This window comes from Equus quagga, chromosome 2, assembly GCF_021613505.1.
Source record: "Equus quagga isolate Etosha38 chromosome 2, UCLA_HA_Equagga_1.0, whole genome shotgun sequence".
In the NCBI taxonomy this organism is placed as follows: Eukaryota; Metazoa; Chordata; class Mammalia; order Perissodactyla; family Equidae; genus Equus; species Equus quagga.
Window position 1 is genome coordinate 47,973,927 of NC_060268.1, and position 14,105 is coordinate 47,988,031.

General features: G+C 36.7%; 1 protein-coding gene across 9 annotated transcripts in view; it reads right to left on the reverse strand.

Moving 5' to 3' along the window:
* ATOSA (atos homolog A) overlaps positions 1 to 14,105 on the reverse strand; it is a 90,077-nt gene that overhangs the window by 16,979 nt on the left and 58,993 nt on the right. For 7 of the 9 annotated variants that reach the window (XR_006887647.1, XR_006887648.1, XM_046654813.1 and 4 more), the window contains exons 3-8: positions 9,524 to 9,708; positions 8,340 to 8,542; positions 7,938 to 8,063; positions 5,377 to 7,207; positions 3,425 to 3,544; positions 142 to 221 (exon numbers count right to left, since the gene is read on the reverse strand). Coding sequence is in view for 7 of the 9 variants with exons in the window: in XM_046654813.1 (XP_046510769.1) it covers positions 142 to 221; positions 3,425 to 3,544; positions 5,377 to 7,207; positions 7,938 to 8,063; positions 8,340 to 8,542; positions 9,524 to 9,708 (2,545 nt within the window). In the remaining 2 variants the exon portion in view is untranslated. The remainder of the gene's footprint in view (positions 1 to 141; positions 222 to 3,424; positions 3,545 to 5,376; positions 7,208 to 7,937; positions 8,064 to 8,339; positions 8,543 to 9,523; positions 9,709 to 14,105) is intronic. The other 2 variants (XM_046654816.1, XM_046654814.1) reach the window with 1 other exon arrangement.

The following is a 14,105-nucleotide window of genomic DNA, read 5'->3' on the forward strand; positions in this document are numbered from 1 at the left end:
AAATATATTGAAAATATAACCAACTGGAAAGGAAGATTCCTGTTAAAATTTTGATTTTTAGAGTCAATATTATTTATTGTGGAAGACCAGAATTTTGTGTAATACTGTTTCATATCCACAAGTGAATTTTATGATAAATACCTTCTAGATGACAAGCTTTTCAGATGCAGTAAAGAAGAATCCAGATCAAAGCAACCTGATTGTGTCTTTCTTTGAGGAACCTAAGGTCAAAATAATCATTTGTGATATTTAAAAAGACTGTAATTTTTTCTTGATAGCACACTTTTCAAAAGAAAGCTAAGCATTATCTTAAATATCATAAAATTCTCCCATAACAGCTTACTTAAAATCATGCTCTTTTATTACATATTATTCTTATGTTCTCATTTTATTAACTAGTATAGAAAAAACAGCTGATTAATAAAAGCACTTTTACTAGGTTTTGATTTTTTAAGAAGCAGTTTTTCTAAAACCAAATCTTACGTGGAATCCCAATATATAATATAACCAGAATTTTCAACCACCATTGTATATCAGATTACATTTAAGACAAACCACCATCTAGCTCAAAATACAATAAGAATGAAAGACTCAAGTGTAAATTAAAGATAAAGTCATATACAACATGCAAGTTAGCTTTGTTTCTAGAATTAATAGTAAATATATATAAAGCATCTGAGTGATTAGTCTAATTCGGTGACTAAGAAAAAACAGATGATACTGAAAGTCTAAACAACCTCAATTTTTTTTTCTTTGGAGGAAGATTAGCCCTGAGCTAACATCTGCTGCCAATTCTCCTCTTTTTGCTGAGGAAGACTGGCCCTGAGCTAACATCCGTGCCCATCTTCCTCTACTTTATATGTGGGACCCCTACCACAGCATGGCTTGACAAGCCTTGCCATGTCAGCACCCGGGATCCGAACTGGTGAACCCTGGGCCGCTGAAGCAGAATGTGCACACTTAACCACTGTGCCACTAGGCTGGCCCCAAACCTCAGTATTTTTGAGAGTTATACAAGTTCACAATTCTATTGTTTTTCAGTCAAACTTAATGTGAAATTTTCCATCTAAACTCTAACATCTTCAATTCTAGAAAGGTCTCTACCTTCATTTCTTCCATTATCTCATTTTCCTTATTCCATCTTCTCCTCCTTTTGGAATTTCTGCTAGACTTATATTGGACATCTCAGGTTATCCTCCATGACTCTTTCAGATTTTAACATCTCTGTTCTTTTCCCACTTCATTCTAGTTGCTTTAATATCTGTCTATCCATTCACTAAATCTCTATTCAACTGATTCTAGTCCACTGTTTAACCCATCTCTATATGTATGCACACTTGTATGTGTGTATATTTCAATTATAATATTTTTCATATTTAGAATTTCTATTTAGCTCTTTTTGAAATCCACATGTTCTTTCATCTCAATCTCCTGTTTTTGCTCTCTTTGACCTCTTGGAACATTTTAAAAACAGAATTATTTTTAAAGATTTTATTTTTCCTTTTTCTCCCCAAAGCCCCCTGGTACATAGTTGTGTATTTTTAGTTGTGGGTCCTTCTAGTTGTGGCATGTGGGATGCCGCTTCACATGGCTTGATGAGCAGAGCCATGCCCACACCCAGGATTCGAACTGGTGAAACTCTGGGCCACTGAAGCCAAGAGCGCAAACTTAACTACTCGGCCACAGACCAGCCCCTAAAAACAGAATTATTTTTGACTTTCTTTCAGATTGCTCTGATAACACGATTTCTAAATGTGAATTTTCCCACTTCCTCCAGCTTATTTTTTTAAGATGCTTTCTAATTTATTTTCTCTGAGGTCATCTTCAGCAAAAGTTATCTTCCATGAAAATAAATCTTTGGTGCCACGGGTTATAAATGTGGGATAGTTTCATGTTTCCTTGGCTGGGACCCATTGGATTTCACAGATTTCAATTCAGTTTTATGGTTATTTCTTAGCTAGATGTTTCTGAACCTCATAGACAGTACAAATTCAGAACCCCTCGCACGGGTGGCTTAGACTTAGACTCAAACTCTTTTGGGGGCTTCTTTTCCCATCTACTTCACACCTCCCTGTTACACTCGAGTAAATAGGTGAATTTTATTCTCCTCTCTCATTTCTAGAAGGGTAGTCTTCCCCTGTTTTTAGTTTTATGGAGAGTTTGGTTTTAGGCCCCAGCTATGATTGGTACAGATTTGCAGCCTTGACTCCTGTCCCAGCAGGGCCCTTAACCCCTGGCACTATATTAGGTTCAGCTATCCTAGAGGGCCATAATTTATCTCAAATTAGTATTTGGAGATTTACCTCTCTTGCTCTTACACTATATTATGTATTTAGAAGTTCTATTGTATTTTACCCAGGATTTCTGTGTTTGGGAAGCAGGAGGGGTCTTCTTGTATCAACTCAGTCTACCATATTGAACAATAGTCTGTAGTGCTTTTTACACCAGCATGACACTGCCATTTTTTTCTCTGGTCACTTGGGCATTTTGAAAGCACCTTGCAGATAGGTCAAACATTTGGGGTTATTTTAAATTTCTTGGAATTCAACTCTAAAATAAAAACCTAAATTCAAGTTATAAATTTAAATTATAGATCTCTCATTCACAAATTATTTTTGAAGATGCCAGATATTGTATCTTTTGAGTTTATTTAAAAAACCAGACATAAGACAACAAAATAATCTTATATCAGTAGCAAAATATATATGTTTCTAGTTCTGCTATAGTACTGGCCACTTATCTCAGGTTTAACTGAAATGGCAGCTATGGTAACTAACTACTGAATGCTTACTGTGTGTCAGGAATGATACTGAGCATCCTCAAAACACTAAGGTAAACATTATCACACCCTTTTTACAGATGAGGAAACTGAGACTCAAAGAGATTATATGACTCACTGCTCACCTAGTAACACAGCTAGGGTGAGGTCAGGGTGACTCCAAAGTGATGCTCTTAACCATCACACTCAGATCTATAAACCTATTTGTAGATGTAGAGTGGGGAAGTGTACACGTCTCAGAATAACATTATTTAGTGCCTGGGTTCCAAGTCAAAGACAGCCATGAATTTGATTCCCAGATGACCCAACTGGTGCTGTCAACCAGCTTCAGTACTGGGATACAAATCTATTTATAGGAAATCCACTTGACACTATTTTCTTTACATTTAGTAACAATTAAAATGCTAGACAAAAGAATTTCAGAGAAATTTTATAATCCCAATACAATAAATTTCATTTTTATTTATTTTTTCAGCCTTTTCCCATATTAATACCTAGCTGTTAAATGTAGCAAAAAATAAAATGTTTCCCAACTGGAAATTTATCTTAAAGGTATTTAAATCTTTTTCAATTACGGATAACGTGATTTACAAACATTTTAGATGTTTGCAAGTTCCAAACATGAGATAAGAGAAAAACACTTACGGGACTTGAAAGAAGAGGCAATCCAGTTCGAGGATGAAAGGCTCTGGTCGAGATTCCATCTAAGGAATGAAAATTATGTTTCTGCCAGACACTTGAATGTTTCAGTGGTATAGTCCTCTGCTAGGAAAAAAAATTAGATTTTAATCGTAATATTTAAATATTTTCTCATTTTAAACTTAGACTTATTCCTAATATGTACTGAGGTATTACATCCTTGGTGGTGAAGCTAATGATCTGTATAACTTTACCGGTACATACATGCATATATACACACACACACACACACATATATAGACACTTGAATCAGAAAACAGTGTCTAAGAGTTTTTTTCTAACATGCTGAATAGACTCAAATATTCTAAAGAATGTATGTCCAAATACAATTGCCTTATAAACATATGGTCATATTTATAAATACTTACAGTCTAGCATCTAATAAGCTAATATTTGATTCTTTTAATTTGTGGGAAAAACAACTACTCACAGGTAGAAAAAATAGCATAATATTCTAAAATACTAAACTATGTCAATATCAAGAGCCATTCTCACAGGATGTAATGTGGTGGGACATGATACAGAAATATAATAAAAATATATCTAATGCAGTCATAGTACTGTGTTTTTGAAGTGATACAGGAAACAGGCAAATTCTTAGGAATTTAGGCAAGTTTATACCCAAAGATCAGAAATTCACAAAAACACATGGATAAAAATCAGGAAGGACTAATTTGGGTCCTGGCTCTACCATTTACTAGCTTTATGACCTGGGGTGAGTTACTCAGCCTCTTCAGGCCTATGGTCCTCATCTGTAAACCAGAGTTAGTAACAGTGCCCAACCTCATAGTGTAGTGGAAGAATTAGGTAAGCCAACATGTGGGAAATATTCAGGAGAGTGCCTAGGCACATAAGTATGATTACATTTAAAACAAGTACAGGAGAAAAGGAATCTTAGTGGCTTGAAAAATACTATGGCCAAATTAAGCCTCCCCGTTAGGCACCAGAAAGGATCATGAAAAGCTAATATTCTTAAGGCCAGGCTAGGTTTTTGTGACAATTACAGTTTTAGGAAATTGGAAACTACTGTTTGATTAAACCTCCATGTTAGAGAGATGAGCTCTTCTGCTGAAAAATATAAATTGGAAACATGGCACAACTGTAAAACTCTAACGTCTGGCAGAGTAATCTGAGTGATAAAGAAGATGAACCAAGGTCATTCAGATTTGGATCAAAACAGTTAAGAAGTAGTTTTCCATATAATTGAGACATAAATTTGTCATACTACTTGGAGAAATAGAGGAGATTTGAGCCTAAACATTTTCTAAAGTTAAAAAGTGGTTTGGTGGAAAGTCAAATAAAATGGAAGTAACTTAAATATCTTTTATTTATATAGTGCATTAAAGTTTTACAAAATATTTTAAAATCTATTATTTGTCATCACAAAAGAGATTTATCATTTCTTATTTTAAAATTGAGGAGACTGAGGTTTTTAGAAGTTACGTGACTTATTCAGTGCCACTCAAGGCCCAAATTGTGAAGTCAGGGCTGGAGCCCAAGTATTTTGACCAACAGCCTAGTGATTTCGCTATAGATACTCCTAAAATCTCCCAACAGTAACCCAACGAGCATACTGCTTATACTAGGCCAGAGCTGCTAACAAACAACATGTTAACCTAACGTGAGTTCCATTTCTGATTCTTATTTATTCTCCAGCAATTGTTCATAGTATTGAAGTAAAAAAGGGCAACAGGAAGAATTTACCTAGCATTTGCTCTTAAGTGGGTGGGTTCTTTGCAAGAATGTCCATACTAGTTCTGTAGCAGGTTTATTATATCAGACTGTGTGTTCTATAGATAATAGCCACCCTAGGCCTTTAGAACTAGATCACCTACCACCAAAAGTCAAACCATAACAAATGTCTGAGAATTATGTTTGAAACATCAGCTAGTACCTACCAACACCTCTGTATTTTTCAGTCGTTCACATGTAGACAAACAGTCTTTTATGCTCTTTCTCTGGGAACAGTTTTGAGATTTTTCATCAGTTGGATCTTGTTTTTTATCCTGTTCATTTTTCAATTGGTCTGGCTTTTTGCATTTGAAACTTTCATTATCTTTATTGAGATAATTTTCAATACTATTGAGTTGAGTATGAGGCCTTTTTGAGTCTTTATTTGAGCACTTGTTTTCATGTTTGTTCAAATATCCTGATATTTTCAACATAGTAACTTTCATTTTCAAGTCATTTTTTTTTGAATTATCAAATTGGTGATTGTTAAAAGATTCTGGATTACAATTTTCATTTATTATTATTTTTTCCTTACATTTATTTGCACAAATCTGTTTGTCAATACCGTTGCAATTTGAATACTGTTTATCAATTCCATTGCTTATTTCTTGCTCCTTAAATTGACACTCGGAAAGTGTATTTTCCAATCTGATTGTCAAATCTAAGTTATTTTCTTTGCAATGAGACATATTTGAGGGAGTCAGTAAACTAGTGGCTTTGCTCTGGGTCTCTTGACATGTACTTTGGATGATTTCACCAGGATTGTCCTGATACAGATGTCTTGTTTGAGGTTTCAAAGAGGACTTGGCTTTACTACTGCATTTAAAAGAACTAAAAGATTTATTAGGTATTAAGTTTTTCCCTTCACTGCTATCTTCTAACAAGGAAAATTTCGCATTAGAAATGGAAACAGAGGCATAATCCTTGTTCTTCTTCAACAAATTTTTGTCTTCATACGAACTCCTAAACACTTTAGAAGGAAGCGAACTGGAGTCATGCATTTTGAATGACTGCCGGGGCATGTGCGATGCCGCCGGATCAATATGCTCCAAGTGTTGAGCAATCCTTGCAATAACGTCTTGCCGCTCCTGGAATAACGAGTCTATCAAAGGATTAGTCTCACCAACAGGCTGACGAGAATAAAGACCATTAGAAATGCAACTCTCACTTCGAGGAGTTTCTGGTTTTACTCGAATTTTCCCTTCATTGGTGTCTTCTGAGGAGGTAAGCTCTGGACTACTAAAAGAAATGGAGAAAGCTTCTTTACATCTTCTCACATTTTCATTTTCTTGTGAAACCCGGAAAAACCTTGAATTAAGTGAACTAGGTTCTTGCGCATTAAACGGATGTCCAGAAACATGTGAAGTACTTGGATCACAATGAATCAAATGCTGCGCAATTCTCGCAATAACTTCTTGTCGCTCCTGAATTAAAGAGCCTATTAGAGGATTAGTCTCACTGACTGACTGCCAGGAACTCTGGCGGCTAGAGACACTGGAATCAATCATTGAAAATGATTTTAAAGTTCTCACTGATGTTTCATGTGACTTTTTGTCTCCTACACCACTGAAGCCCAGAATACTGGCTTGAGACGTTCCATAGTCAGATTTACTGCCAGTGCCCGGATACAGTTTGACATTTTTGACAGCTGCAGTATATTCTGGAGTTGTACCATTCTTTGCATGTAGTACACTTTCAGGTGCCAGGGTCCAAGTTTGTTTGCTACACAGATGCTGTGAACTGTTTGTACCACATTGTTCTGCTTCATTAGAACCACGGTGCTGATGGGTTTTAAGTTCATGGTCTTGAAATCTTTTCTCATAAAGGCCAATATTAGCGTGAATACTACAGGTCAAAACTGGGTAATTAGATTGTCTGGGCAAGGACTGAACGCTGACTTTCAAGGCCACGTTGTGAGAAACGTTGGGAACAGGAAACACATGCTCAATTGGAGTCTGTGAAAAATTCCACTGTAGGTCTACATCAGCAGCACTGATTCTAGAATCACACAGAAAAATACTGAATCAATGGATCATAAAATTTATATCATTACTGCATATTAAAAAATTTTTAAAGTCATATGCTTATCTTTGTTTGCATTAATTACTATTGAGGTTTTACTTTTAGCTACTTTACCATGCATGTCATTCTGATAAAACCAATGTAAGTAGTGCAATAGATTATGCATAGAATAGAGATGATCTTCTCTTTAAGAACACTAGATCCCTTAAGCATTAAAGCTAAAGACTATGACTTAAAATTATTTGTCAAAACAGAAAAACAAGGACTTTGTATTTAGTACTAAATAAATGGACCCAGCTAATTCTATTGTGTAAGGTGCTTAAGAGATATTCTCTCTCATGGCCACCTGCCTAAAGAGACAACTAGTTGTTCAGTAGCCTGTTTATAGTTTTCAAGATGCCAAAAATTATGTCCACCATTGTGGAAGTTCAGCAGCCCAGAAAGTTTTTCCACTTTATTTATAATGGCAGCACTAGTCCATCGTTGGTTCTCTAAAGTAAGCTTAAAAGTTTTCTAAAAACTATTCTACACCCAAGAAGTAAAATTCGTACTGATTCACATCTAAATTGTTTTGAGAAAAACTTCAGTAAATTTTATCCACTTACACTTAGAAATAAAGGAAATAAACTACTTAAAAGGTAAAATATCATTCAGCAGCTAACCAATGCAGTTGAATACACACTCGTTTTTTTTGCCCTAGACATACCTGTAAAGAATATTTCGTGGAATAGCACCATGAGAAACACTCAGCCAAGCACTTAATTGAGAGAAAAACACAAATGAGCGGACAGCCAATAGAAGAGTCTTCTCCTCAATAAATCGATCGCCACTCCTAAGGGAAGTAAAAAAGCAGCATCTAAACATCAGCAAATACAAAAGACAGAATTTTAGAAAGACAGAAGCTGAAATAAACATATCACTCGAGATGCGTGCTTTCAAAAGGATAGGAGTGCCTATACCGGTGTCAGGTGAAGTCACTTAAGTACTAAATTTCTAAATTTTACTACATAAATAGAAAGATTCAAAGATATATTGTTAAAATAATTTATAGAAAGTAACGGAAAACCAAATTTACCACGAATAACTAGAACTCAATTCAACAACTTACTGTCGGGGAACTGGCTCCAGTCTCCATCTCTCTAACAGCAATGCATCTTGCTTAATCGCAGGATCATGCAGATCAATTCCTTCCGTGGTGGGCCCATCATCGCTGTAGCAGCAGTCTGGTAGGAGCATCACTTCCACCATGATGGGAAGGTTATTCTTCCACAACAATGTGACCTCAGACCTGGTTCGTCTGGCTTGGCGACACTTAGAGAAAATGAACATAACCAAAATGTCTCAATAACCCACCCAATTTTGTTTAAATTTGAAAATTATAAAGTCCCTACATCTGTATGAGAAATGAGTCATCTATTGGAGGGAGCTTTGCTCAGGCTTGTCTCTTTAGATTCCCTCATTAAACAATAGAGTACCACCCGTGAGCTCCAGAGTGTTGGGATTAACTATTGAACAACAGTCATGATGCAAATCTTCTTGGGACGGATACCTTTGCTCTATCTGGTAGAGAAAGAGCTGCCATACACAATGTCTGGTAGGCCTCAAGGTGGCCCAGCCTTGCCTTGTTTGTTAACTGCATCATCACTACAGAGGAAAGGTTCACTCTAAGTGAAGGCCAAAATATTAAAAACTTATTTTAATTAAATGCTCAAAATAGACAAGATTTTAAAAGTTTAAAATTTTGGACTATATTTAAGAAACTAAATGGGAGAAAAATCCTTATAGCAAATTATACACTACCTACAAAATAATTACTTTTAACAGTATTATACAAAAACATTAATATGATAGCAAAAAGTATTCACCCACAGGGGAAGAAAAAAAGTAATATAAGAGGGAAATTGGTTAATGTGGGGAAAAATAACCATCAACATCAATCTAGTAGATAAATAAGAACATAAAGTGGATGAGCCAGGACTGAGACTCTAAAAATAAAGAAAGTTAAATCACAGTAGCAAAGATAACCTTAGATCTGGTGTGTGAGCAGGCAGGTATGAAGTTGGCTGCCCACCTGCCTGCTGATCGGCAAAGCTACCTACTGTGCTATCAAAAGCTGCATTTAAGAGCCAAAGTTATTAGCTATCACCCAGGATTAGGCTTCTTTGTTTTATGGTTTTGGCCAATTTTATACTTAAATGTAAACATTATAATTGTGATGTAACAAAGGTAAGGACAGAATTTAAACTAGTTAATATAAGGAGAAATAAAAAGCATTCAACACACAGTTCTCACCTGGGCCAGCTTGTCACTACACTCATGTTTGGTAGTTACTGGGTAACAGGACTGTGCTGGAGGGCAATGGAAACTTTCCGTGCGACCTTTCACAGAACATTCAGGTGTTCGTCCTTCTGTTATTAACAAGGCCAAAGAGACCAAGAACTCTTCTGCATCATATTCAAAATATTCATCAAGAGTATCTGGTATTTAAAAAAAAAGAAAAAAGAACAACCCTTACTTTAACGTACTCTTGATAAGAATTCATCTTTTACACCTAAAATATCTCATGTCACATTCCATATTCAAGTATATTCACTAACAAAAAGTGAAAGAAGAGAATAAAAATGAGGAAATTAAAATACAGTAAATCTTAATTCACAAGAGTCAGGAGATGATGGATAATTCCAAATTCCAGTTAAGACAAAGCTAGTTCAAATTACGGCATAAAATTGTTCTTATGTAAACTTACAGCTAAAATATCTAAGATTCAAGCATACATTTATAATCCTATAGGTAATTATATTTTTGGATGTTAAGTGCGATAGTTTTCAGACGCAAAACTTCACCAATAGTCAAAAGGTTAAAAGGTCTTACGTCATGTATTTTTAGCTAAGATGTTTTATTACTATTATTAAATATTAGAAAAAGGTGCAGATCCAAATGCATGTTTCTCCCTTTCTCTCCCTTCTCCTTGAACTAGTTCCTTGTTCTCACAGCCCTAATTCTGTGATGTGGACATTCATAAGCCACGGGGGCCTTCTCGGACCGTCGTAGTTTCAGAGGAAGGACTGCTGTAATGATCCAGCGGGAGACGCAGGCCTGCACTGCAGTGCATGAAGTGTGATATCTTTTGGTTACTACGCAGTTCCAAACGATCTAATCTGCAGATGTTTTTACTTAGTTGTAGTAATTTTTAAATTTCTCAAAAGTGCTCTAATTCTTTTAAACAGTTTTCATTTTCAAAATTGTTAACCTGTTGCACAGGTTGAACATGTGTGCACATGTTCACATACACGCACACACAAAATTCAATTTGTTGTGCAATCCAATTAAGCAACACATCTTGTAAGTGCCTGCTACATTATTAGGCGTTGCACTGCACATAGGTCCTAGACTCAAAGGGTTTATGATTCAGAGATGATTTTAAAAACAACTAGTATACTGCAGCATAATAAATTCCAAAGTTGTTCAGATGACAGTGGTAGAATTTTGCAAACGAGGTAGGTGTTGAGCAGAACCATGAGAAAGTGCAACTTGAATGGAGAATTTGTATTGAGAAAGTGTGGAAAAGGCAAGAATGGAGCCAGATTGTGAAAAGCCTTGAAGAGTATGAGGAAGAATGCCTCTTTCTAGCCTCAGGAAGGCTATCAGAAAAAGGAGGAGGCTTGAGAGCCAACTTTATTGAGCTTGCATTTTAAGACCATTCAGAAAAATTTTCCCTAAAATGACCATTTTCAACACATAAACTACCAGCCAACACTTACTAACATTGTCAGGTATTGCCAGTTCTTAGTACTTTCTATACATTAACTCACGAATGAGCAGCTCTAGAAGATGGGAACTATTCCCAGCCTTTTACAGATAACTGTGGCATAGAGGTTAAACAACGTGCCAAAGATCACCAGCTAGGGAGTGGCAACGTTGGAATTTGAACCTACACCGTCTGGGTTCAGAAATTGGGTCATTAACCACCCCGTAGATGCTTCCTTTCATTGTGGCTATACATTTTGCTTTTACATACTTTAATATATGTTTGTGAAAATATAAATGAAAATAATATATATTCAACACATATTGTAATAATACATTTTAGAACATATATGGTATAGAATTGGTTTCCAGGAATAGGATCCTAATTTATAATAATGTTCCAACTGGGAAAAAAAAAAAAAGACAAGTCTCAACTTTCAACCCTCCTCCAGGAATCAATGAGGTCATGAGTCAAGGGTCTCCTGGGACTCACTGAATTAAATCATGGTGTCCCTTCAGAGGGAAGCAAAAAATGTAAAAAGGAATCCATTCAATCCTCTTCTCTGGTGGTTCTCTGGGTTTTCAAGGCCAGCTCAGGCTTGCCATAGGCTACATGGCATGATTTTGGCTCCAAGGAGATTTCTCTGGGCTCATCCGGTTCCCTCCCCCAGCTTGTGGGATAATCCTGGAGAGTTGAGAATTGTGGCAGAGGAGTGGCTCCTAATCTATGGAATGCTAAGTGATACCAAGATGTCAGCTACTCCATGTGAGTACCAAGGATGGTCCACAGCCTAAGTAATGTCTCATATTTATATGCTACTACTTAAAAAAAATATATCTATAGCGTTTCTGCTGCTGAGAGAAAACTACCAGGTCAGAGTAGGAAAGGGGGAAGGGCACATGAAGCAGGGAGTATGAGAGAGAGTGTTTTTGTTGTCTTTTGGGCTACCAGTACTCCATGACTTGTTATCCTTATACCTGCAAAACTATACAGTCATGTGTCACTTAACAACGGGGATATGTTCTGAGAAATGCATCATTAGGCGATTTCATCATTGTGCGAATGACGTAGTGGACTTACACAAACCTGGATGGTGTAGCCTACAACACACCTAGGCTACACGGTATAGCCTGTTGCTCCTAGGCTACAAACCTGTACGGCACATCACCATACTGAATACTGTAGGCTATTGTAACACAATGGTAAGTATTTGCATATCTAAATATATCTAAACATAGAAAAGGTATAGTAAAAATATGGCAGAAAAGCTAAAAAATGGTACACCTGTATAGGGCACTTACTATGAGTGCAGCTTGCAGGACTGAAGTTGCTCTGGGTGAGTCAGTGAGCGGTGGGTGAATGCGAAGCCTAGGACATCACAGCACACTACTGTAGACTTTATAAACACTGTACACTTAGGCTACACTAAATTTATAAAAAAAGTATCTTTCTTTCTTCAATAATAAATTAACTTTAGTTTATTGTAACATTTTTACTTTATAAACTTTTAAATTTTTTGACTTTTGCAGTAACACTTAGCTTAGAACACAAACACATTGTGCAGCTGTACAAAATACTTTTTATTTGTATCCTTCTTCTAATTGATATCACTATCTTCCTCTTCCACGTCTTGTCCCACTGGAAGGTCTTCAGGGGCAATAACATGCATGGAGCTGTCATCTCCTATGACAATGCCTTGTCCTGGAATACCTCCTGAAGGACCTGTCTGAGGCAGGTCTTTTCAGAAATATGTCCATGGTGGTTTGCTTGGCTTTTTTCTTTTTCTCATCATCCATTTGTTTATAAGCAGATAATGAACCATGAACATTCCTCTCTATTCATGAAAACCTTTCAGTGTTGGGGTCCATGTTTTCACACTTCTTAAGGAACTTGTTGAGGTCTGCAAAAGCTTCTGCTAAACCCTTCACTGTGAATTTTCTTGGGGGTTCTTCTTTTTCTTCTCCTGCAGTTTCCTTTTCTCTTGCCTATTCTTCAGCTATGCATTCCTGTTCCAGTTCCAACAACTCATTAGTCAATCCCTCAGGAGCCACCTTTAGGAACTCCTCAATGTCATCCTCATCCACACTCAGGTTAAAGTTGTTTGTCATCTCAACCACATCCTTGTTGATTTTTGCAACCTCCTCATCCTTGAGAAATCCTTTGAAGTCATGGATGAACCTCTTGAGCGTCTTCTTCCAGATGCCATTCAAACACTCCTTGGTGACATCACCCTAAGCCCAAGCAAGGTTCTTGATGCAGTCACAGATGTTGTAATCCTTCCAGAATTGCATCAGTGTCTTCCTCAGTTCTATCAATAGCCTGGGAAAGGTCCTCTGCAGGTAGGAGGCCTTAAAATCTCCTATAACTCCTTGATCACATTAGTTGGATCAAAGTGGTGGTGTTTGGAGGGAGAAACACTGCTTTGATAGTGGGATAAAGATCGCCAATAAAAGGAGGATGTCTGGGAGCATTATCAACATAAGCAAAATCTTGAAAGGTATGTTGTTCTCCAAACAGTACTTCTCCATTTCGCTGGCACAGCCATTCAGGAGGGTATCTTGGAAGAGGAGCTGGGTCATCCACGACTTCTTGTTGCTCCTGTAGTACACTGGCAGTGTGTGCTTACTGATATACTTGAAGGCCCTGGGGTTCTCACTGTGCCAGATCACAAAGGGTTTCAATTTGTAGCCTGAAACATTGCCCCCGAGCAAGACTGTTTATCCTGTCCTTAAAAGCCTTACGGGATCATCGTCAGTCATTGACCAAATTGTCATTATGGGGCTGATGACTGTTTCTCATCTCCAAAGCCCTAGTAGGGCATGGCTTACTCATGCACTAGCAATCATCAAGTTTCAAGTGATAAAAACTAAACTGTTGTAAAAAAGCAGTTCTGAATAATATAACATTTGACTTAAATTTGGTTGCTTTGGTCATTATCTCCTTAGATAGTAAACTAAAAAACTTCTGAAACCATGATCAGAGGCTACAGTTGGATGACTTAAATCACATAGCCAGAGTATTAAATATTTAAATGCAGAAATTTGAAAGAAAATTAGAGATGACAGTTATCTAAAACAATGATATAAATCTACTTTTGACAAGGAAAGATTATCTACAATGTAAGTG